The sequence below is a fragment of the Scatophagus argus genome, chromosome 22 (assembly GCF_020382885.2).
Source record: "Scatophagus argus isolate fScaArg1 chromosome 22, fScaArg1.pri, whole genome shotgun sequence".
Lineage (NCBI taxonomy): Eukaryota > Metazoa > Chordata > Actinopteri > Scatophagidae > Scatophagus > Scatophagus argus.
The window spans coordinates 6,352,603-6,377,697 of record NC_058514.1 but is presented as its reverse complement, the minus strand read 5'-3'; the positions used below and the strand labels follow the sequence as shown (position 1 = coordinate 6,377,697).

At 43.5% G+C, this 25,095-nt stretch overlaps 1 protein-coding gene across 5 annotated transcripts in view; it reads left to right on the top strand.

Annotated features, from left to right (window-relative positions):
* The window catches only part of uhrf1bp1l (UHRF1 binding protein 1-like), a 29,529-nt gene extending 4,692 nt beyond the window's left edge, over positions 1-24,837 (top strand). Inside the window, exons 2-24 of one of the 5 annotated variants that reach the window (XM_046378598.1) lie at positions 5,036-5,198; positions 7,022-7,060; positions 8,420-8,511; positions 8,818-9,007; positions 9,105-9,245; positions 9,945-10,112; positions 10,701-10,881; positions 11,002-11,085; positions 11,250-11,411; positions 11,535-11,684; positions 11,854-11,969; positions 12,088-12,229; positions 12,677-12,870; positions 12,979-13,728; positions 14,123-14,820; positions 16,237-16,385; positions 16,793-16,950; positions 17,128-17,278; positions 18,614-18,655; positions 21,042-21,301; positions 21,739-21,847; positions 22,012-22,160; positions 23,050-24,837. In XM_046378598.1, the coding sequence (XP_046234554.1) occupies positions 5,036-5,198; positions 7,022-7,060; positions 8,420-8,511; positions 8,818-9,007; positions 9,105-9,245; positions 9,945-10,112; positions 10,701-10,881; positions 11,002-11,085; positions 11,250-11,411; positions 11,535-11,684; positions 11,854-11,969; positions 12,088-12,229; positions 12,677-12,870; positions 12,979-13,728; positions 14,123-14,820; positions 16,237-16,385; positions 16,793-16,950; positions 17,128-17,278; positions 18,614-18,655; positions 21,042-21,301; positions 21,739-21,847; positions 22,012-22,160; positions 23,050-23,178 (4,417 nt within the window). In that variant the 3' untranslated portion in view covers positions 23,179-24,837. Of the gene's footprint in view, positions 1-5,035; positions 5,199-7,021; positions 7,061-8,419; positions 8,512-8,817; positions 9,008-9,104; positions 9,246-9,944; positions 10,113-10,700; positions 10,882-11,001; positions 11,086-11,249; positions 11,412-11,534; positions 11,685-11,853; positions 11,970-12,087; positions 12,230-12,676; positions 12,871-12,978; positions 13,729-14,122; positions 14,821-15,481; positions 16,207-16,236; positions 16,386-16,792; positions 16,951-17,127; positions 17,279-18,613; positions 18,656-21,041; positions 21,302-21,738; positions 21,848-22,011; positions 22,161-23,049 lie in introns of those variants that run through there. The other 4 variants (XM_046378600.1, XM_046378599.1, XM_046378601.1 and 1 more) reach the window with 4 other exon arrangements.
* The last annotated feature ends 258 nt before the right edge of the window (positions 24,838-25,095 follow it).

Here is a 25,095-nt window from a genome sequence, read left to right as displayed (position 1 = left end):
AACCGACATACGTTGCGATGTGTTACGATGCGACATTGGGACATTATTGAGACACCTCACCATCACACTAACAGGGACTTACATGACGTTGCATTTTAAATACACAGACAGCTTTGCAGCTATAACAGCTTTCACTTTTCTGTGGAACCATGTTCACTTGGTGTGTAGTCTTGAACAGAAAAGAAACAACTGATTGCTGCTAATAAAGACGCTGGGACTGTGTTATGCTCTGAAAAACAAAATAAGCAGGACAGTCAGATCATGTTCATGTTATCCATCTTCAGTCAAGCTTCAAGAAGACCCCTCAGCCAAGATGGTATTATTTAACATTAATATTGCACCAATTGCTAAGTAAGAAAAAGTTCTTGCATGTGTGCGGGTGTTATTTTTAGGCTTAGTTGTTTTTAAGGTTTCCATTTGGTTTACCAACACAGCCACACTGCAGGCAATCTGCAATAAAGGAATTAAAGAGCAGATGAGCTCTCACAAATCAATAAAAATATATTTGAAAAACCACAGGATTGGATTACATTTCATGAACTTGTTTCATATAAAATATCAGAGAGGCTTATTTTTAAAATGAATTTGGTGTCCCCCCCCCTTAATGCAGCAGGCATTTCCTGGTCTGTAAAATGCCTTTATCCAAACTGGGATACTGACTTTATTGAGAAGAACTGAGACATTTTCTTCAGCAGACTCATTGCACTCAACTGTTGACACTGAATGGGCTATTTAAGGAGGCCGTTTTTAAATGTCACCTTCTCTGTTTTTGTTGTTGAGCCAAGTCCGCTGCTTGGCCAAATGAGGACTGGCAGGAAAGAATGTGGTAACATCCCAGATCCCTTTTTGTCTTCTTATGGAAAACCACTTTTCTAGATCCCAATGGAGTGCCCTGAGGATCCCTCCTCTCGCTGCTTTCTGTGCCTCTCTTTCTCTTTATTTTGTCCTCTCTTTTTGTTGCCACAGTCCTGGTTGCTAAACAACATGCTGGTTGTCTGTTGAAGTCGTGCTTACAGCATTCCCTCAGGCTCCTCTCTTTCTGGCACTGATGTCATCAGGCTGCGCCACAAATGCAATGTCAGAGTAGGAAAAAGCTGGGAGTCTCCCTTTTTCCATTCACAGGATCCACAGACATCAGCACTACTGCCGTTGCCTCACAGCGTACTGTGGTTAAGGGAAGAAGTTGCGAGATCAGCCCACAGTTGCAGCCAAGTTGATTTTAGCCAAATTACACACAAAATCCATGCAAATAAGCTTGAGAAACAACAATGCTGTTTATTTCATCATAATTAAATTGTTGTAAGTAAATATCAACATTTTCATGTAATTTTCAAATTATCCCTTGACAAAAATGAGAGTATATGTGTTAAAATGAGCGTGGAGTTTATTGTTCCGAGGTTAATTTTGTCTCTGAAAGGCAGATAGGCTCCTCTCCAACCAGGACCTAGTCCTCATCTTTTTATGGTCCTGGATTTGGTCTGGTGAGCTCGGCCTTGCTGACTGGAATAATAGCTGACGAGATGAAAAGAAAAGATGCTGGTGTGTGTGTGTGACCTTAATTACCCTCTGCCTCTTGCTGTCGTTCTCAGTAATAAGTAGGTTGTGCCTGTATGTGTGTGTGTGTAATTTAGGTTTAGTAGCCTTGATATTAGACAGCCCATCAACAACATATTTGATTACTGTATTGGTTTATTTAGGAATTTGGAAGAAGGGGAGAGGAAGGGGAGGTGGCCCAGGGCAGACCATGAAGCCAGATAAGGAGCGAGTGAAGTTAGGTGGCTAGTTGGTTGACACTTGATCAGCAGCGGGGATGAATATTTCACTGGTCACAAGGCTGAGATGCTCCAGCAACAACATCCATCGCTCAGAGCATGTTTCTGTCTCTCTCGAGTGTGTGTGTGTGTGTGAGCTCATGTGCACATGATATTATTCATGTTTTGTTTGCAAAAGTGTTATTTTTTTGTTTTGTCTTGTTCGTTGTTCCTCTGTGCCGAGTCTCTGTTTATGTCTGCTGCCACCGCTGAATAATTTACAGGGATGTTGAATTTGAGAAGAATGTACGGCTGCCAGGAGAAGGTGTTGAGTGGAAAGAAGCAGGAATTTGACAGACTGAATCATTTAAAATGTGGGCAGCTGAATCATAAAGCGTTGCTCACAGGACTAAGGTTTTTTTTTGTTCCCACACTGCAGATACTGAGTTTCTGTGCACTATTTTGTGTCTCCTCATAGCCTTCCATCAAGACTCACACTATTGGAACAGAAACCTTTTAAGAATATCCAGTTACTCAGAAGCTCCATAATCATGCATCACCACTTTATGATAGCTGATAATGCAAATAGCTTTATGTTAATAGCATTTGATTGTAGGGACCAGTCAGAGTGGTACTATTGGCCATGACATAATCAAACCACATAAACGACATCTTCTTAGTCAATGTAAGTGTCTTCTAGGAGATAATCAGAGCATGAGTAAGGAAGTCCTCGAACACAACTTAAACATAACCATAACAAAACGTTCACCACAGAACAATGTGCCCGAGTGAAGTCAAACAGATTTTCATCTGCAATTGGTTGTTTAACAATTAAGGAAACTCTCATGATTCCTACTTAATTCTTTGGTTTTAGTTTTGTTGAGAGACATCAAACAGCAGAAATTGGATATTGTGCATTGAAAATAACCATGCAAGCGCAACATCTCTATTTTGAGTCCTACCGGACACCTTTTGTTGCTGGTTCTCTTTTCTTTTATTTCTTGTCACCTCTCTGCTGTCTCTGCCAAACAAAGGTAAAAATCTCCCAATAAATGAATTGTGTATCATGAAATAAATATTGTGTATATGTAAGAAACCAAAAATAAGTTGGTTAGAGTTGGAGCTTTTAATAGTCTCAGTTATAATGAAAGCTAATTAAACCCTGTGCTCCAGATCTCATCTGTCCAGATCCCACCCCAAGTGACTCTTTAGGCGTCAGTTTAAGCTACAGGTTGGCTGATGTGCTGACGAGTCTCCTTCACCCAAAACTTAGCATTGTTATGGCGTCGGTGCCATAGTTCAGGTCTTGCATTGCTGCTGATGTTTAAGAACACAACGTGATACTCTGCATTCTTGTGATTTTATGAGGCCACACGTTGCCTACAGGGTGAATCTTAGTTAGCAGGGCAGTAAAGCACTAAAGCTGTAGTCTGCTGTTCTGATGTTACGGCCATGACGATCCAGTCACTCTGTCAGGAATGTGTGTTAGTTGTGAAACTCATGAGCTTTGATCCGGCCCTATTTAGAGATGCACACATACCTGAAGTGTGTGAGAGATTAGCTAAGTAACAAGATTAAGCCGTCCTGTACTGTATGTGTGTGTTTAAAAGGGAGTCAAACTAGCTTAGGTTTAATGCTCCTTGAGATTTTTTTGTGTCTTACTGTATTGTGGCACAACAAGGAAACCCAATTTTCTTGAAGTTCGAACATGTTGTAGATTGAAAACCAGGGGAACATCAGGACCCAGTATTTAAGAGCCTTTAATTTAGATCAGAATCTACCTAAAGGTCTACATTTTGTAATTTTTCAGATTTTGTCCTTTTTTTTTTTTACATTTTCAGAGAGAATTCCATCAGTTGGTCTCAGTCTCACATTTCATAAGGGGAGTGAAAATGTTGGGAATTTGTTGACATATAATCCACCTTTCTAGACCTACATTACCTCCGTACCAGAGGAACAAGACAGGAAAAGAAAGGCATCCTACTGTATCAGACAAACTCAAAGTGCAAAAGTGGGACATGCTATATAACTGTCGTGTGACGGCGTCTCAGGAGGGATATGGATCATCCTGAAATCTCCACCTAAAAGTTTTGAAATACCCAAAAACATAATTTGATTTGTACTCGTGGGATTTGATTACCACATCCATATCCCAGTTTTGTAGGATCATGATTACATATCCTGCTTTTGAAATAGCCAGTTTAGAAATTGAATGCTGTCTACATAATTCTGGTCTAGATTGAAGGTTTTGAAATACTGGGCCCAGGTTTTCTGCACCATCACATGAGACGGAATCGAGGCCGTGTGGCTCCTGACATCTAGAGAACGTGAAATCTGTACTATCCCTGTTTTAAGAAATCCATTTAGACTGGTCTGCAGAGGTGTGTTGGTCAATGAACCACTAGTTAACTATTAACCAGTAATCACACTGTTAAGGAAGAAAACTCTTAGGTCATGGACATTCGGTTTGTGTGTTCAAATCTATTTACTTAAGGAAAAGAGCAAATAGACTTAACACACAGAATCACTGCAGCATACACAGACCTTGCATACACCTGGCATTTCTCCAAGACTGTGATGTTATAAAAATCAGCGCTGACTCACACCTTTAATTGAAGATAAGTTTGTGAAGCATTTTGTCCTTGCTGTGAATACACATTTGTTCTTTCCAGCAGGTATCGCACAAACTACAGTTATCCTGAGTGCCAACATATATTATAGCTTCAGACCAAGATCCTGTTTCACCCTGTCTGCTGTCTTGACATCATCTGTGTTGTACCCTGTACCTTGTTCCCTTCTTCCTCCTCTCATTATCAGATTAAGCGTTAAATGTGGAAACATAGCAGATAAGTACACGTAATAGCAAAACTTAAACCGAGAGAAAAATATTCTTTTCCAAACTTGTGTTTCAGTTTATGGAGTACTTATTTCCAGTTGATTTCCAAACTCAGCTATTTGTCTTTTAGTACTGTTTCAACAGCCATGTATAACCATAAATTATGGTTTTTTAAATTATGATTTTTATTTTTAAATTGATGTGTTTTGTGTGTTTGAAAATGGCTCCTTGGATAATACAATATTGCCTCATATTTATGGCAAACTATTTTTAAAAACACGCCTTTGAAAAAGTGATGTGTGTGTTGCATTGCAAAAGCAGCCCTCTGTTCCCGTCCAACGCACCAAGCCAAACAGTTGGAGTTTTGTTTGGCGGGTTCCCTTGCCAAGAACCTGTTTCTATAAATATTCCCAGGCTCAAAGCTGCACTTTTCATTTGTGTCTCATAGGTTTGCTAAGAACCTTTCGCCGGACAAAATCAACCTGAGCACGCTGAAGGGCGAGGGCCAGCTGACCAACCTGGAGCTGGATGAGGAGGTCCTCCAGAGCCTGCTGGACCTGCCCACCTGGCTGGCCATCAACCGAGTGTGTTGCAACAAAGCCGCGATCAGGGTGAGGGGCACTGACAAATGTTGACTTTGTACATTTTGAGAGGATAATTTGACATTTTGGATGATTGATATCTCTCTTATGTCTGTTCACTAAATATGAAAGTAGAGCCAGCAGCCAGATAGGTTGGCTTAGCATAAAGACTGGAAATGGCTAGCCTGGCTCGGTCTAAAGGTAGCAAAATATACATACAAGCACCTGTAGAGCTCATTAAGTAACATGTCTTGTTTGTTTAATCCATACAAAACTACATGTACAAACAACGTGTTGTAATTTTACAGGTGGTTCTCTGCCTGACTATTTCTTGGCCAGACACAGTAATTTCCTTTGCTGGTTGCCTGGCAACTGCTCAGAGACAAGTAATAGTCAGGCAGGTAATGCCCTCTAGAGCAGCAAATTGTTGTTTTTACACGTCGGGGATGCAGGTGGCAGGTTTTGTTCCCTTCAAACAGAGCAAAGTCTTAATGCTAAGCTAACCTGCTATAGTCTGTATATTTAACAGAAATATGAAAGTGGTGAACTTTGGCTTTAAAGCTTAATTACTTGAGATATTACAGAGATAACATTTATTTTATCTAATGATGTTTAAAAGTGTACCCAAACTTTATGAACACCTACACTGTACACTATGAATGAGTCATTGGACTGCGTGCACACACACACACACACTCTGGAGCTGCCTGATGCTCCTGATGTGGTCATGATCGTCAGCAGTACCGTGCATTAAGAGCACACCCTGACACACCCTGGAAACAGTGAACAGAGCTGCGTAATTTACTTTCGTGACTGGGCTTCTGTTTAGGCCAGGGTCCACTTTTCCTCTTGTCTGCTCTGTCGCATCTGTCTTTGAATCTCCATTTTATTGGTCGCCATCACCCCTCCTTTACTGCCCTTCTCTCAGCTGGTGTGCAGGCTTCAAACATGTAGTCTGTTGTATTTACTCAACATATTTGCTGCGTTATTGACTGTGTGTGTAACTCTAATGCAGTGTTGCAATTGTAAAACCTGCATCATTTTCAGTATGTGCATGTGGAGCATCAGACTTCTCTGTGATCAGGGGAGCTGTGGCTCCAGCTCACTGCACATTGCAGTGTTTACTGGTAAACTGTTAAAAAAAAGGAGAACAGAGATCTGTATCTGACTTCCTGCTTTGTTAGATCTCCATCTTTTCTTTGTGTCTTCCTGTTACAGAGGAGCTAAACGCAACACTGTCTCTCCCTGTTATATAGAAAATGACTGTCACGTGCAAATTAAAGGGAATAAAAGCTGCTTTATTTGTTAGTCATAAATACATACTGTAATTTGGGCAATAAATGTGCCTCCTTTGATGACTCAAAGTGACGGGCCTGAGCTGGCACTCCTTACTGGCACCCTCTGCCATTTCCTTCACAGAAGCAAAGTCTAATTCAGTAAGAGTCCTGAGCATTTCTGTCTTGTTGATTTATGACATCAGTTACTCTGTGGCAAAATTCTGCATGTGTACATGAGCAGTTCATCTCTTTTTGGTATGTAATTTGACACAGACTTGAATGAGGAGACTTTATCTTGAGGATAAATGGCGCTGAATAGAGCAAACTGCCCCTGAGTCTAGCCTCATTGATTTCTTTCTTTCGTCTTGATGATTGATTTCTTCCTCCGTCATCTCTGAACTACCTCGCCTGCTATTTTGGTTTGATTTGATTGTATGCAGTTTGGTTGCATTTTATTTAATTTGTACATCCTGTTGGCTGGTAATTTAGCATTTTGGGGAGACTTAAAGGCCTAGTGCCTGAGGTAGGGAACAGAATACTTTGAGACTAAACCGCTGGTTCTCTTTTTGTTCGTAGATACCATGGACAAAATTGAAGACTCACCCAATCTCTTTGGTAAGTTTCACACCTACTAGAGTTTCTACACCTACAAAAATTTTTCGCTATTTTTTGTTGTTGATTTAATCCTCTTGCACCGCAAATCCACAAACAAAAAACAGCACAAACACACTGTCTCCTGCTTCTAACTGCACCACTGCTGCGCTGGATGCACAGTTGTGGACATTGTTGCCCTTGGTGTCCCAGGTAGACACCACCTTGTCGCTGTTCTTCATCAGTGACACCACTGAGTTGGGGCGTCCAGAGTTGTACATGGTGTATCTGAAGTAGTACATCCCCCGGACCATGGCGGTGATGATGCCAGTGGCAGGGTTGAAGCCACTGCCGATGCTGGTCTTGTTTACATGGACCCACTGGTTCTCCTAAAGCAGCAGTGAAAGCCACCTTTGTAGCATTTGTGTATGTAATGCTTTTGATCACCTTCAGCTGCTCGTCCTGAGCCTGGCTTACCTTCCAGAGCTCCTCCGCCCAACTTTTGAAGTACCGCAAGTTGGCTTCCACTATGGCCGTTTTCACCATCACAGAGGCAAGATTTTGCTTGAGCTCGCTCTGTGTATGCGTCATGGCTGCCACCTCACTGAGCAGGGCGCAGGTGTCAGGTTGACAGACTGCTGAGCTGGTCCCAGTCCCAAGGTGGCTGCAATTCCCAGCACACAGGCTGCCATCCGGCACATTTTCCACAAAACTTGAATGCTGCTTATGGTGCACAGTCCTCATATGTACGTTCAGTAGCTGGTGTTGTTTAACAAACAAACCTAGCTTGATTATTAGGACCATATAATACAAGGCCATGGTATTAAAAAGTTATCGCAGTAGCACTTTTTGAATTGCTGTTAGTCACCTTAATGTGGAACACGGTGGTATCACACCATCAGCTATAGTAAAGCCTTTGAAATATTATATTTATTATATGAAACAGGAGAGCGTGAAGGTGATAGAGACAGTGTACTTCCCTGACTTTCAAGGTGTTTTATCTTAACAGGCAAGCTACCTCTTGTGACAGCTAATGTAGGTAGCTTCCACGTTCCCAGGCTGCAGCCAGCGTCTTTCACATGGATTTTTAGCAGTTGAACTGAAATGTAAATCTAAAGCTCGCAAAGTTGCCCTTTTTCAGTTTTAACATTGTGACTTCCTGACTGTCACCAGAATAAGGTGCAAAATGGCCGACAAACATTAAGACAAATGGCAATAAAGATGTTAGGTGGCCACAGCAGTATGAGAATGTTCCTGAGAATGATGCTGTGAAAGACAAGTGGTGCTACCACTGAAAACATGACGAATACATATATCGGTCTACTGCGGAATCAAAAGACATTGGTTGTACGTTGTGAAGTTAACGCCATGACTTGCCTGCAGACCCTGGATAAAGTGGAGATGGAGATGAGTACCTGTGATGAGCCCCGTCCCCCCAATGGCCCGTCTCCCATAGCGACAGCGTCTGGGCAAAGGTGAGCATTGCGGTCATTTCTTTTTGCTTCTTGTTGCTCCATTATCTGCACTCTGACTACTACATGAACAAATCAAGTAATCTGTGAAATTTAATTGAATAGATTTAGGTTTCTTAATGCAAACCATTCCAGTAATCATCAAATAGTATACATAATGAGTATTTGAACTTGTAATTATGTTCAAACAAAATCTGTTTGGACAATAAAGACAACTAATAATATGTCCCCACCCTGTTGATAAGCACAGGTTATCGCCTTGTTTAGCTTACTTCCTCTCCACCACTGCCCACCTGTCTCTCTCTCCAGTGAATATGGCTTTGCAGAGAAGGTGGTGGAGGGGATGTCGCTGTCCATCAACTCCATCGTCATCAGAATCAGTGCCAAGGCCTTTAACGCCTCCTTTGAGCTCTCCCAGCTGCAGGTCTACAGCGTCAACACCAGCTGGAGCATCAGTGACCTGCGATTCACTCGGATCCAGGACCCTCAGAGGGGAGAGGTTAGTATTTCCTTTTTTTAATTATTATTTTTCCAAAGACTACCAGGATATTGTGTCACCCTTAGTTTTATCATGCTGACATGCGTGTTTGGTCCAGATCCTGACATTCAAGGAGATCAGCTGGCAGATGATCCGCATCGAGGCCGATGCCATCCAGAGTGCTCAGCATGAGATGCTGAGTGCGCCCATACGCCTCATCACCAACCAGTCCAAGATCCGAGTCACTCTCAAGAGACGGGTCAGACACACACACACACACACACACACACACACACACACATACACACACACTTTGAATATCTTCAGACACTGACTTCGGGAAGTTTGTTGAGTCTTTAAACCCTGTCTGCTCCAAGCAACATCCTCTTGTCTAATGTGAACAATAACCCCTCTGTGTAGGCTCACAGGCTGCAGGGCCAGCAGCTGCGATTCATCAAATGGCTGGGGTGCATTTTAATATAACAAAACAAACAAGAAAAAAAAACACTAATTATGTCAGCTTTGGAGATGTGAACATTAAAATAATGCAGCATAAACTACACAAAGACCTTACAGTGAAAGTAATTAAACCCATTCGTTTCCTTTAGGCTTTTACAGAACTGCTGAATAAAGCATTCATCTCAAAACACAACCTTATAAATTCTCCTGAATATGCTGGCAGGGCAGTTATAGTTCATATTGTAAAAAAGGATATTCTGTTTGAACTTTACCTGATAAAGAACAGGTGATGTGTGCTTTGGGTGTTGTATTCAGTCAGTAAAAAGCAGTTTAGAACAGTTCCAGTGAGTTCGGCTTATCCCTGCTGGTTGTAGATAAACACCTCACACAATAGGAGAATTTCCCTTCGAGTGTCATGTTACATTAATGGGAGCTCTCAGGCTACATTCACCTGCATAATGCATGTTTATACCAACCAGCTGTACTGTACCTGTTGCAGATCAAGGACTGTAATGTGGTGGCCTCCAAGCTGATTCTGATCCTGGACGACCTGCTTTGGGTGCTGACCGACTCCCAGCTCAAAGCGATGGTGCAGTATGCCAAGTCCCTCAGTGAGGCCATGGAGAAGTCCGCCCAGCAGAGGAAAAGCATGGCCACAGAAGACCAGGTGCACTCATAAACCGACTCACACAAATACAGTGACATACTGTGATTTTGAACTTCTTTCTCTCGCTCTGATTCCCTTTCCCTTTTTGCATTTTTGACATTTGACACTTCTCTTTCTCTGTTCCTGTCGATGCCCTAACTCCATGCTCTGTGGATAGGCCATGTTATTGTCTCAGAGTTTGTCCTTATGTCTGTGAAAGTCATGTCTGCCCCTCTCTGTGTCACTCCCCTGATGCCATATGGAGTCTGTCTGCCCACACCATCTGCATCCATCTTTTTTGCTGTCAGTGTCTTTCACTCTGCCCTATTTTTTCACTTCTTCAACACATACACTTACAAAATGTACAGTGGCTGCCCACACATATGCACACCGATGCACGTCCCAGGAGACATGCAGTTTGCAATGTGTTTTCTGTAATTTGTTGTGATGCGCCATCTACTGGAAAATTTAAGTATTGCATGGTTCAGATGTTCATTGTTAAACTTGACTTTCTTTCTTTCTTTCACAAGCATCAACTACGATTCATCAGCACCTAAAACTGACAATACTAATCACAATACTTGTACTCTGTTATCTGTGCATCGTCAGGTGTCGTCAGCGCCGCCCTCAGCCCAGCAGGTGCGCACCCAGCAGGCGTCTTCAGCGGCTGACCAGAGCGCAACCATGGCCAAGCTTTTCAGTGCTTATGACGTATGTGAGACGTCCCACCACCTCCAGATCACCCACCTCGACCTACACATTTGTGACGACATCCACGCTAAGGACAAAGGTAGCAAGTACAGATCTTCGTGTCCTGTACCTCTGTAGTCACTTTTATTCATATTTCTTTGTCACCAAATTGTTTTTTTAAACATTGCACAAACATTTTTTGACCTTTTCATTTATGCAGTGATCAATAAGAGGATAACAGGTGGAGCCATGCAGGTTTCTTTCAGCTCCATCTCTCTGGACTATTATCCTTTCCACAGGGCAGGTATGAATCCAACACCACCTAACCATGAAGTCACTGCAACATAGTTAATACATCATGTACCTTGATGGTATTTAGTTCAGTGTAAAATCAAAAAGATTGACATCAAACTAAGGATAGGACTTACAACTACCTGTATCAAAGCTACTCTTCTCCAACTTCTCCAGGTGACAGTTGTGTCCACTGGATGCACTACAGCGAGGCCACCAAGACCAGAGAGAGCTGGGCACGGAATCTGCTCGACGAGTTCAAGTCTAATGTTGAGATGTTAAAGAGTGCGGTTCGAGACCAGCAAGGCGCGGCCCCCGTGCACAGTTCCCCACAACACGGTAAACACAAACACATTTTGAATATTGTTAGGTGTAACTCAGCTTGTTCAGGATGAACATTTTTATTGTATCATCTGGCACACACACAGAGCACATCATCCCTGTGGGTTTTCTGTCCTCCAGTGTCCCTTAGGGACGATGTGTATGGGCCTCTAGGAAGTCAGGAGAGAGCAGGAGGAGGAGGAGTAGGGCTTAGGGAGGCAGATGGAGGACTGCTAGAGTGGAGCTCACACACACAGCCACAGGCCCAGTGCTGCTGGTGTCTAGAGCCAGGTACTACGGTGTGTGTGCGCACAGCCGGGTGCGGTGATACACACCTTTTGCAAGGCTCAGAGGTTTCTGGGTAGAGAACTGAGTGGTCGCTCTGTTTGTCTGTCTCTTTGTCGTTCTGTTTTCATTTTTTTGTTTCCTCTATCCTTCCGCCTCTTTCCTTTCTCTGCAGGTAAGATAAACACCTGCTCAAGCTCTTCCTTCAGTTCTCCACCCCCTCAAAGCCCCAAGACCCAGCTCATGTCCAGCTCTGTTGTTCTCAGGATGGCTGACTTCAGCATCTACCAGGTCACAATAAAAAAAACACATGCTTACAAACCTTAATATGTGGAAACATTGAGACTGCATATGTCTTCATTGCTAACTTCTAATAATAGTGTCTGTGTTTTTTGGTTTGGTGTTGCAGGTGTCAACAGCGGATCAGCGGCGCTCCAGCCCCAAAACCATGATCTCCTGCAATAAGAAGTCCTTGTATCTTCCCCCAGAGATGCCAGCCATTCATGTGGAGTTCACAGAGTACTACTTCCCTGATGGAAAAGACTTTCCCAGTAAGACTTTCGTAGCATTTCATTTTAGAAAATCTTATTTTAGGAGCTTGTGAGCCGTGCAAGTAGCTTTTATTTATTTATTTATTTTTTATATATATACACCAGACCCATTGTTTTGGCATCACTTTCTATCTCTCACCTTCTCTGGATCTATTCAGCCCATTCATTCAGCAGTGGGGAAATCACTGAGTGCTGTGTGGCTGAGAGGACATTGATTTTCTGAAAGAAGAATCACCCAATTAATTCATGTAATTGATTTCTCACAAATTTCCTCCGTTAGGAAACATTACACCACCAGTCAGAGGTTTTTCTTTTTTGGGAGGCTGAACAAACTTATGCGGAGGACAAGATTTTTCTTTTCCCTAAATGTTAATAATTACCAAGAAAGTGCAAACTACAGAAATGCCATAACATCCTGTCTACTCCACCTTCCTTCCACTGCTCTAGTCCCCTGTCCTAACCTGTACGTCCAGCTGAACGCCCTGCAGCTGGTTCTGGATCCTCGCAGCCTGGTGTGGATCAACCTTTTCGCCCTCGACCTCAGGCAGAGTCTGGAGCAGTTCATGGAGATCTACAAGCTCAGCGACTCGCAGAAACCCGATGAGCATGTTGACATCAAAGTTGACGGCCTCATGCTCAAGGTAAGATTGAATTTGGGAAGGTGGATGCAAGAGCTTTGTTTGTACTCTCTGCCGTTTATTTATAATTCTTGTTTTTTTTTTTCCCCCATTCCCCCTACTCTCTATTAGCTGGTGATTCCTACGGATCGGGATGCCTCCTGCCCTGCTGATCTCCCCCGCTCCATCTCAGTGCAGACCTCAGAAATGGTGGCCACAAACACTCGGCATCCAGCTAACTGCACCCGCTCCCACCTTGAGGCTCTACTGCAGGCCTTTGAAGAGGAGCCTTTCTTCTCTCCATCTTTCTCTTCATTCCCTCGCTCCTCCTCTTCCTTACCCCTTCTCCATCCCGTCTTCCAACGCCACGCTCATGAACAAGACACCAAGCTCCATGACATTTACCGGGGTCTGGTGGTACCCACAATGGGCACAGACGCCCTCAAGATGCCAGCAGCTGCTGACTTTTGGTCGCTGCACTTTTCCCAGTTCTGGGTGGACTATGAAGGCACCCGTGGAGGCAAAGGGCGGCCGCAGCCCTTCGTGGACTCCTTCCCTCTCACCGTGTGGGCGTGTCAGCCTGCGAAGATTGTCCAGCATCAGGAGAGGCTCAGAGATTCCGTTGGATCAGGTTTGTCCAGGAGCACATCTGGAGAGGCTGTTGCACGTCTGCAGAGGAAACGATTACTGAAGGAGTATTACAGCACGGATGGTGCACCGACTGCATCTCACAGCAGCGACACAACACCACCACCCAGTAACGGACTCCATAAACGCCTCTCATTGGACAGTCTGCCTTGCTCCTCCTCTTCTTTGTCATCATCGAATAAAGATGCAAGTGTGCATGTATTGGTGCATGTGCAAAAGCATTTAAGTGCTCAGGTATGTTATTCATTTCATATTCTTTCTATTCTTTGGCTGTTGTTCTAGTGGCCATTGAGGTATTTCATTGAGTAAGTGAATATTTTGACCTGCTGGTGGTGCTAGAGGAAAAGTCAATGGATTATCATAATTATTAGGATTCACTCTCTAGGTACAATGAATGTTTGTAATGAATATCCTGGCAATCTGAGCAATTGTTGTTGATATTTCAGTTTAGACCAACCAACCGGTTGCTAGTGTGGATAAGAATAAATCGATTAATCAGTGATGAAAATATTGGTTATTTGCATTGGTACTTTTCTTATTCCGAATCTTTATTAATCACAAATAACCCACTGCAACAGTAACTTATCACTATGTGGTGCAATAACCACTTTGGCCTGTGTGTGTCTAGGTGAGCCACCGACAGTATGTGTTTCTGATGCATCTTCAACGCAGCATCAAATCCCTGCAGCAGACACTGCAGCAGGACCTGGAAGACATGGGCTCCAAGAAAGACCGAAAGGATCCTACTCAACATCCCACAGACCACCAGCCCTTCACTGTCTGCCTAGGCCTCCTGCTGAAAAGTGCAGAGGTATCCCTGCTCCTGAAGCCCATCCCCCAGTCTGAGGGTTCGAGATCTCCTCTGGGGTCCGAACTCTCCCCTTCCGAGAGCCGAGGAAATCTGGAGCCTGGGAATGATGCAGGAGACGGGGCAGAGAAAGGGAGTGAAGCAGCTGGATGTGGTTCTGACGGAGGAGCAGCCAAAGGAACATGCACTGTAGACCAGTTGTTGTGCAGTGAAGGCTCGGAAGGTGGAGGTCCGCAGGGTCCTGCGCCTCTCATCCCAACCTCCTCTTCAACCGCACGTCCTGACTCCAATCAAAAAGCCTCAATGGAGGAGAGGACTTCATCTAAGAACTCTGGGAGGTGGAGTTCAGATGAAGGCGGTGAGACGGTAATGGATGGGTTGGCAGGGACTGAAGAAGTGGGAGGAGGACTAGACCCTAAAACCCAGACGGGAGACCCCCAGTGTGACCCAGTCGGCAGCAAAGACTGGGGTGATAAAGACTCGGCTTCAGCCACTAAGATGCCTCAGTCCATATCCAGGTATTCACCTTATCGCACACAAATCCTGTTTTATTCATATAGTTGGTGCTATACGCAAGACCATCGACAGGCGTTTAGTTTCAGCAGCTTTCAGGTCTGTTTATCGTGCAAAACAAGGTGCTCCATTATTGCCTTAAACTCGATTCATTGTTTAGTCTATGAAAAGGCAAAAAGTAGGAACTGGATAAATTCTTGCTCTGTATGACATGTTAAACACTAAACAGATAATCGTTTTAGTGAAACCATAAGCAACAGATTGATCCATGAGTTGCAGCCCTCAAAATCCCACATATCATCCAAGTAATCACATGAACAGTTTTTAGATTTCATAGTTGAATCCCCCCCCTGTGCTTCTATACGGATGATGAATATAATAAATGAGTGTCTCTCTCTAACTTAATCTGTCTGTTCCTGAACACAAGAGCTGTGTGTTGAATTCCCACATGAGACTGTTTGTCAGTGTTCAATCACCTTACGTTATGAATGTTGGCCGGCCTCAAGCTGCCAAGTCTTTCTGTGTCCTCATATCCTGTCTGTCCGCTCGTCATGTTCTTGTCATTTCTTATCTCTTTCACTTCCTTTTCTGCCTCTCGGCCTTTGCTTTGACCCATGTGAGATTTGTGTGTGTGTGTGTGTGTGTGTGTATTTTTTCTCTATCAAGGAAAGGAAGTTTGTCTGTGGTTTCTGATCTCCTCAGCTCCTCAAACTCCAGCAGATCCACCTCTCTTTATTCCATGTCCAACATGTAAGGCACTGGATCTGTGACTAGCTGTACTAGTGAGTGTGTGTGAATATGTACAGTGAGTGTGTCCTTGTTCCTGTGTTCCTTAGGTGAACACAAATCAGTGTGAATGTGTGTATGTGAATCCCCCTGTGGGCATGCATTTGCATGTGTGCATGACATGCTGGTCCTTGTCCGTGTATGTTGAATGAGTAATTTTCTTTTATCCTCCTGTGTTTGGTGTCAACCTGTTGACTCGTGGTTGATGGTAGAGACAAAAAACGAAGTTCCCTGTTTGTGACAGTTCTTTTTTTTTTTCCAGCCTTGTGTTCTCAGTCTTTTGGGGGAGTCACTTTGATTTTGTCCTTTGTGATTTTTCTTTAGATCATTTCTGGTGTTTGGGAGGACAGTACACTTACATGACCTTAAACAACACCACACAAGGAATGAAGTGATATTTAATTCATGACTAGAATAAGCCCTGTCAGCCTTGTAAGAGCACAATGGTCTTGGCTCAGTGTCAGATCAGATATGAAGAAATACAAGGGCTGGACCTGTTTTTCCTCCTCTTTTCTGGTCGCTTTAAATCAGCCATAAATCAATGGCATGCATGGGTTATAGAGAAAAGATTTAATTTAAATGATCTGTCTGTCACACACACTTCTCCACGTGACTCTGTGTCCTGTGTGCTGTAGTGGTCGTCTGATGCGGGACCGCTCCCAGTCCAGTTTCTCAGTGTCCTACAAGAACATGAAGAAGAGCCCGTCCCTGCAGTCGCTGGACAACATCTCCATAGACAGCTACTTCATGGAGGATGGAGACGCTTACAGTCTGCTGGAGAGAGGTGAAGCAGATGTTAATGCATCCGTACACACAAATGTACACGAATAGCCTTTCTTCACATTTAAGGATGGCTTTGACGTAAGTTGGTTGTGTGAGTTATTGTGTCAGGCCACATGGACTTTTTGGAGACCAAAGATACTGATCCAGTGTTGGACAGAGTGTTTTCACATAACATTATATTGCAAACGAAGAATTTATCTCCCCTAAAGGGATCAAAAATGTTTCAAAAATACGATTATACTATGTATTGGTAGGAAAGTGTATTGGCCAGAAGGTGGCAGCATTGTTCTGATATGTCAGTAATGTACATGGTTACAAGAAGCTTCTTTACAGTAAAACTTTTTAAAGCAAATTCGAATGCCCCTTTTGTCTTTGTAATAAATACATGTGTCTTTATGTATGGTACAGATGACGTGTCCATCTCAGGCTTCAAGGACGGCATCAGCGAACAAAGTGCCACCGAGAGCGCCACAGAGGCAGTGATAGGACAGGAGCAAGAGGGCGGCGTGTCTCCCGACACTGTCAGTGCAACCTCCCAGAGCACTGATGATCCCACCAAAGACATAGTAAGATACCAAAACTTACAAAACAAAAAACACTTTGGAAATAAATAAGTGCAGATAAAAAGGCACATATGACATTTTGAAAGGTAGAAACGATTTTGGTCACGCTCTTTATGTGCTGGCAGTTGATGATGCTGACCATAATTTCCCCTATCGTTTTGGTGCGTGCCTGTCCTCCAGGTGTCGGTGCTGGTGTTGAAGGTGCAGTCGGTGTGCGTGGGCATGGAGGCGGTGGGTGAGAGCACGGCCTTGGCTCTGGAGGTGGGCCAGGTCACACCCAGCCAGCTGGGCAACGTCTGCCTCAGACAGTACCTCAGCAACCGCAGCCTGGGTAAGAAAAGTCAGCATACGTGTTTTATTATTTCTGCTGGAATGTGATGGTTTTTGTTTTGTTTTTTTTTTGTATGATTTCAACTAGTCTGGCTGTGCTAATGCTAGGATTTCTTGTACTTAGCATTGCAGAAACATCCTTTGTCTTCCTCACTTAACAGTCAGCACTGAGCAAAAAAATACCGCAAAGGGCTGAGGTTCTGTAGGTTCTTCACATGGTGAGCAGGCAGCATTAATTCAGGCTGAGTGATGGCATATGTTAGGAGAAATCGTTTCCATATTCTTTGGGTTTTAAATTATATTTGCTGAGGCCTTGAAAAGCATGGAATTTGACTTGCGCTCCGTGTGGTAACGTCCTCCATGCAACAAGAAGCAAAGCATTTTCTGAAAGTATTTCATATGTGTTTGATATTCCTAGTTTATACCAAACTGCCATATGAATATTATCAAATTTAAGAAGTTTGGCAAACCATAAATCGGCTGAATACTGGAGTGAAGAAAAAGCTGCCCCAATTTACTAATTGGGAGCCGGTTGATTACGTAAAGCCAATCCACCAAAATAGACTTCTGTCGAGGTAGGCTGCAGTTTATTTCTTAGGTTCAAACTAATGCTGAAGGTGAAAGTGAAGGGGCGTTTGTCAAGATTTAAGCACACAAGTTACACAGCTATGAAACAAGAAAGAACACCAGGGGAATGACTGCACAGTGTGTGTGTGGATTTAGACTAGATCCAGCATGTTACTGACTTTCTTTTTCCTTTTGTAGATTGTTTTTAGTTAATCTTTTATGGTATTTTGCCTCACATGACAGTAGAGAGTGAGAGGAAGCACATGTGAGAAAGGTCCTGGAGCCGACTTGAAGCTGTGTTGTTGGGCTTAAACCACCAGGATGCTGGTGTTTTAAAGCCCTCCTGCAGCCCTTGTATTTTGCTTGTTCACAATTCGACACACAGATGGAGAGATCAGCAGCAGCATCAGGATATTCACTCACAACAGACAGCAGCAAGAGCAGCCGGGAGCCAGTGCAGACACAGAAAACTTACTGCCAGCTACAAGTCAGTTGTCGTGCAAAAAAAAAAAGCCAAACATTTGATCGTTCCAGGTTCTCAAATGTGAGAATTAATTTCTTTTCTTGGTGAATTTAGTATTTTTTTGTTCAGGCTTGTTTGGTTGAACAAAGCAAAACTTTTGTTGATGTTATGTTGGGTTTCTCGTCTGAATCCCCTGATGTGTGGGAGCAGGCTGACCATCATTTACACACATACACACACACACACATGTAACACACTAACAAAGCCACCCCCTCCTTTTATTCACCTTGCCATAACTCCCCACAGGTATGGTGTGTTCAGTACCAATACCTGCTCAAAGCAGCCAAGGTAACTGCTGTGTGTTAATTCACCATCCGTACTGTAATGTGCCTGCTTTCCACCTGTATATATATATATGTGTGTGTGTGTGTGTGTGTGTGTGTGTCTTCTGTGAAGTCTCATTTCTAGACTCAGGACTTTTGCTCGGCAGCATGCACCGCAGATCCACAGATACAGTGTGCTGCAATGAATGTGATCGCATGAAGTGTGTGTTTAACCGCTCATTTTTCTGCAGAAGTGGGTGTTTATGTAACACTGAGATCTCTTCTAGAGTGTGTGTTTGTGTGCGTGTGTGTGTGGGGCATGTGGCATCTTAATTTTGACAGTAATGGAGTGAGTGGTCCCATTATTTGCAACATTAGGCCCGGATACTTATGTGTGTGTCAGCTACATGTGCAACTGTGTGTGCAGACTGGTGTTAACCCCTCATCTTCCCATTCTCCTCTCCCCCTAATTTGCCCCCTCCCCTTCCTCTCTCTCCCCCCTCCATCTCTCCACTGCAGCAGACTTTGCAGTTTCAGTCCAGTGATTCAGGCAATGAGAGAAACGCCAGCTTTACCCCCTCGCTACCAATCCTCCTCCTCCCCCTCCTCCCCCTCCTCCTCCTTCTCGTCGTTCACCTTTCCTCCTCACTCTTCCCTCGAGCTCCTACTCCATCTTCCTACTAATCCTCTGTCATTTAACCACCTTTTCTTCCCTTCATCTCCCTCCCTCTCTAGGCCATCTTTTCTCTTCCATCCCTCTCTTATCACAGTCACTCAGTCCTTGGCTGCTGGCTGCCTCCCTCTCCTTCTCTCTCTCTCTCTCTCTCTCTCTCCTTCCTCACCCACTCCCATCCCTCCTTTCTCTCTCTCTCTCTCTCTCTCTCTCTCTCCCTCTCTCTCTCTCTCTCTCTCCATTCGCCTCGACCTTAGCCGCCCAGGATTGAGAGAGAATATGTCATTTTATCTGAGAGAAGCTGACAGCATTGTATGTGTGTGTGTGTGTGTGTGTGAATGTGTTTTCTGGTCCTGAAATTGCTTTATGGTATTAACCCTCTCTTCACTGTCCCCCAGAGAGCATTTTTAAAGGGATGTGACCGTCTTCTCACTGTCATAATGAAAAAAGATTTCTTTACGTGGCCGTTTATATGCCTTGCTGAGTGTTTCTCTTGCGACTCGTGTTGTCTCCCGCCTGTGTGTGCTTTGCCAGCTGAATTTGTGTGTTAAGTTTTTGAATTGGTCGGGTGTTCAGTAACCCCACCGCCTTTGGTTTAACACCCGTCAACCCTGACTCTCATCAGTTTGTTTGTCTTCTTTCTCTTGATCATCACGCTTTGTGCAGCTGAAAGTCAAATCAGAGCTTTGTTTCGTAGATCAGTTCATAAAAAGGAGAAAGAAATGATCAAATGGTTAAAACTTCACTTTGAATCCGCCCTACATCGGTCTCTAATCCCCAGCCCTTGTAAATAAACATCACTGCAGGCAAGAGTCCGTGGGATTGTAGAAAATATCAAATCTCTTTCAGGCCACCCTTTTCTTAATTCTTTCCTGGCTTCTCTTTTTTCTCAGCTCACTTTCTGATATTCTGTCATTTCTTCCATCCGACCTCGTACTTCTCTCTCATTGAAACTTGACCTTAACATGCACCCTTTTTTTGTAAATTTTATTTTATTTTTGTTTTTGAGTGAGCAAAATGGCAGAATCAGTAAAGTAACGCATCTTTGTGGGCAACTTGAAGAACATTTTAAAGTCGAAATGAAACGGCAGCAAAACCACCTTTAAGCTTCCGTAATGTGACGTATTTCCAGGTGAAACGAAAATTCAGATTTGATGGGCACGCTCAAAATGGACGTGGCTTAGCAAATATGATGCAGTACGGAGCTGTGGAGGACACACACACTTAGACTTCTCTTCAAGTTGGCTCATTAGGCTTTAATCTCCTGTGATCTCATCCACATTGTTTTTGAACAGGTTTTTGCCAGCTAACATTTCAACTGCGTTTCAGATGATGGATGAGTTAGCTGATGCGCCATAAATCTAATTTGATTGGTGCATATGAAGCATATGAATTGGCTGATATTTTGGCTGGACCCCGTCATTGGTCTAACTTTTATATCAAGGTATAACCAAACAATTCATTAGGGACACAGGATTAGAACATGGAAAACGTATTTTTCATTTCACTGTGTCTTTAATACACAGGTTCAGTCAAACAGCACAAAGCAAAAATCACACAGGACGAAGTTGAATTAAACAGGTAGTAATTATTAGCGGCTGGGGAAATCTTGTCTCACATTGGGTGTATTTTAATGTCAGGTCTAAGTGTATTTCAGCTGAATCTGTCTCTGTCTCCTCAGATGGGACACTGAAGCTAAAGCTAATGCTAACTGCAGCTTTCGTCTCTCCCCTCATAGCTGCTGGTGAGATCAGCTCTGAGTCCATCAGGGGCCTCCACAGTCCGGAGGTGCGGGCTCGCCTGGAGAGCGGTCCCTGTGCCGCCGCTCACTCCCCACTGGCCGAGCGCAACGGCTTCCTGCAGCTGCGTCTCCACGGATACCAAGCGAGCTTCTTGATGTCCACGCTGCGCAACCTGGCCCACTTCCTGGAGGATGACTCTGCGCCGCAGGTGCTGCCCATGGAGATCAGTGTCATGGACACGCACATCAACTTAAAGGTGAGGATCCCTGATATCCTGATGTTATAATATACTGTAACGTAGAGAAATTTAGTAATTCCACCCCCTTTTCTATTTTTATTCAGAATTATTAAGTTTTTGTTTTACCCTGAGGTTATTGTTGCAGAGCTACTGTTCACCTGCATGATTTTAGCAGGATATTTTGTCCCAGCTTTTCCAATCCCATAGCAGTAATAGACTCCATAACTCACTGCCATACAGTTTAGCTGCTTCTGGGAGTTAAACATTTTGAACCACGGCCTAATTGGAATTTGGATTTGAACTGAATGTTTAATGACATAGAAAGGCCTTTTTGCCTTCTCTCGCGTTCCTTCACGCGTGAGTACACTTGCAGTGGAACTGATGTGGATAACTTCTCCTTCACACACACACACACCAGAATTACCACACTCAACATGTGCCGTGTCTTGCTGCAGGACGACGGTCCCCGGGACAATCCCTCCGACCCTGAGCCGTCGCCGATCACCCTGCATGTGGACAGCCTCATCATACACAGAAGGGACGACGGCTCCTTCTCTATAGGAGGTGACAAACGCACATGCACGCATTTTCATCTGCCAGATATTTCCACCTCCACTTCAGCGCTGATTCAGTGCAGTTATATAACATGTCCTATTAAATGCTTTTAAGTCCACTCGGTACATCCACACCTCCAAATTCCCTTCTGTTGTCTTTCTTTCTCCTCACAGTGGCGGAGACCAAGCCCAGGAAAGACGGCACGTTGATTGAAAGTTCTCTGAGTCCAGTCCCTGAGCTTGTGGGCAACGTCTGCTGTGTACCAAAGGCTACACAAACTCAAGCCCCACCTGCCAGCCCCCCTCCATCCACCAGAGAAGAGGTGAGACCTCCATCAAAGGACACTATGTGGGGGGTGTATGGGAGTAGAAATATACATGCACAAACAACGTGGAGACACAGTTTTCTTTTTCTTGTGTTTTCCTCCTACAAACATAAACTGCTGAACAAAAGAGACTTTTTTTTTGTTTTTTTTCTTCTGAGTGATCGGTCGGGATGGAGTGCCAAATTTTTGGTTTTCAAGCTATTCCCGTTCCCTGCTTGGCTTCCATCTTACTTACAGTGGGAGTGATATTTATCACTTTATGCAGAATCCAAGCATCATATTTTCAGATGGAACACTGAAGGTGCATAGCTGCATAATCCTTTTAAAGAGCGACGTATCCTCTGATCTAAACAACAAAAGAGTTTGTTTGTCATTACATTTAAGAAGTGTGACCGTTTTCTTTTCTGCAATCTCTATAGTTGAAGTGTAACACACCTAAAACTACTCAACTGAGGTTAAGAGAATCCAATGTTGGCTGTCAGAAGGAGTTATTATGCAAATGGCCTGGACACTCTTTTTTTTATATGCCCAACTGTTCACTCTTTAGTGGTTGTGCAGAAGTTTAACAACATCACACTCCTACTGCCGTTGCTTCTGAGAGACATGAGTCACCAAAAAACTCAACAAACACACACACAAGTCGTTCTAAGCTGTGTTCTTGATGAAGGCAGTTCGACCAGAAAGGTCCACTAAATGGAAATTTTATGGAGCTTCTGCCACATCTCATGGAACGTTTCCAAGAAGTGAACCTTGTGCTAAATTTTTTTCATCTCACATGATCTTATTATTTTTATTTTTGTTTTTTTATTCCACCAGAACAAGTTAAAAGCATACACACACGCGCATTGATGCCCCACTGTGGCCCTTCCTTTATGTTTGTTTCCAGATGCTGGTGGAGGAAAACGAATGTTTGAAACTAGAGCTGTCTCGAGCCAAGATGGCGCTGGCTGAGGCTCAGATGGAGAAGGACTCGCTGCTGCACCGCATGAAGAATCTCAAAGTCAACACCAGCTAGACCCGACTCGTTGTCATTCAGCTCCCACTGGTCTGCAGGCATGAGGACTGAACGTCAGCGGGCAGCAACGCAACTAAAGGCAACATCAACAAGCAAAGGAAGAAGGGGAAACGACTCCCTTTACGAGCTTATTTGTCGAGTGAGCCACCATGTGACTTTAGACTTCAAAATAATTCCTTCATAAAGCAATGCAGAGTCTGTGTGAAGACTCAAAAACACGTGTTTTTACGTGCTTGTTGTCTGTTTTATGTTCTCCACTCTGGACTGTAGATGCGCAATACATTTGGAGAGAGATGGAAGAAGTGTGTGTGTGTGTGTGTGTGAGAGAGAGAGAGAGGATGAGGATCTATATCCATAGTTGTGCCTACACGAAACCCTTCCCACACTACTCCTGTTGTGTATGTTAAAACAAAAAAGAATCACAGCTACTCTTAGACAACCTTCATTCAGTCCTGTCGGTATGGAGAAACACTGAATGTCTCATCTTTAGAGGAATGTCTTAAAAAACAAAACAAAAAAAGACTTATTTTGCACTGCGCTGAGCTTAAACTTGTAATTTAGTGTTTTCATACAGGAAAGGGACAGGACAAATCATTCTTACACTCGTCCTCGGAGTGTGTACAGTGTATATTGTATAAGAATGTGAGCACATGACTATTTTCTTTAGAAATTTGAATGGTTATGCAGTGTTTCAGTTGAATGCGTGAGTGTGTTTCTTTGTCTCAGCCAGAACAAGCATTTCATTACAAGTAGATAAAAAATTTATAATATCCTGTCAGTTCCACGGCTTCGTCAACGGAAAGCCCCACAAATAACGTCTGAAACCCCTCCCGCCCTTCCTATTTTTCTATGTGTAAATAGCTACTCAACATGTGCAGCACTTTTAAAACTGAGGCACTGTAAATACAACATGTGAGCCGTGAGAGAACAAGCAAAGTCTGAAGAGTGACTTCGAAAAGTATCTTGTGTGCCCCCTTCTGAAAAAAGAGGGGTAGGAATATAAAGGCACATTGAAGCTGCCTGATTACGTGTGTGTGTGTGTGTTTATCTAAATTTCTAATCTGCCATGTGTACTTTTTTTCATGAACAAGAGTTGAACATATGTGTTGTTTTGGTCCATGCTTCTTGCCTGTGTGATGACTTCAGGGGACCCCCCTCCCCCCCGAGCGCCACTCCTTCCTGAGAAGATGCTAAAAAACGACTAAAAAAAGCGACTGACGTTTTTTTCTAACAGCACATGCTTTTGGCACAGCACAAAAGACTATAAAAGGACAGTCTGAAACTCGGCCGTGGGTTCAAGTGCATCCACCAGTCCACATATGCAACTGTCATAACCTGTACTTTAGCTCGGCCCAGTTCATTTCAGTTTCGTTGTCCTGGCTCCTGAAAAAAAAGATGTGAAACACGACTATTTCTCTGCACAAACTGGGTATCAAGACTTGAAGTGTCAGTTGTAGGATGTTAACACGATTGTATGTGAAGGGTTTTCTTTTTGTTTTCCTCGAGTCATCACATCCCTCCATCTCTCTGGGGATGTCTGAGATTGTGTGGAGGAAGAAAAAGACACAAAATAAATTGTATTTTGTCCATCAAAGCTGCTGATATAGATGAAAATAAAAGATTATGCGACCTCAGGTGATGGCACTTGAGGCAAATTTATCAGATCTTCTTCTTTTTAATCCATGTGTGATTTTGTGTGGCTCCCTTTGGCACCACAGAAGGTTTTCTTATGCAACACTTCCTGCATTTCCTCTAGTGCTCCTCAAGAGCAACAGACTTTGATGTGTAAAATCAGCAGAGTTCCCCTCCAATATCATTGCAAGGTCACAGGAGTGAACATTACCATAAAACATGACATAGAAAATAACACATAAGCAGGCCTAATCAAAAAACAAACAAACAAAAATAATGGTCCTG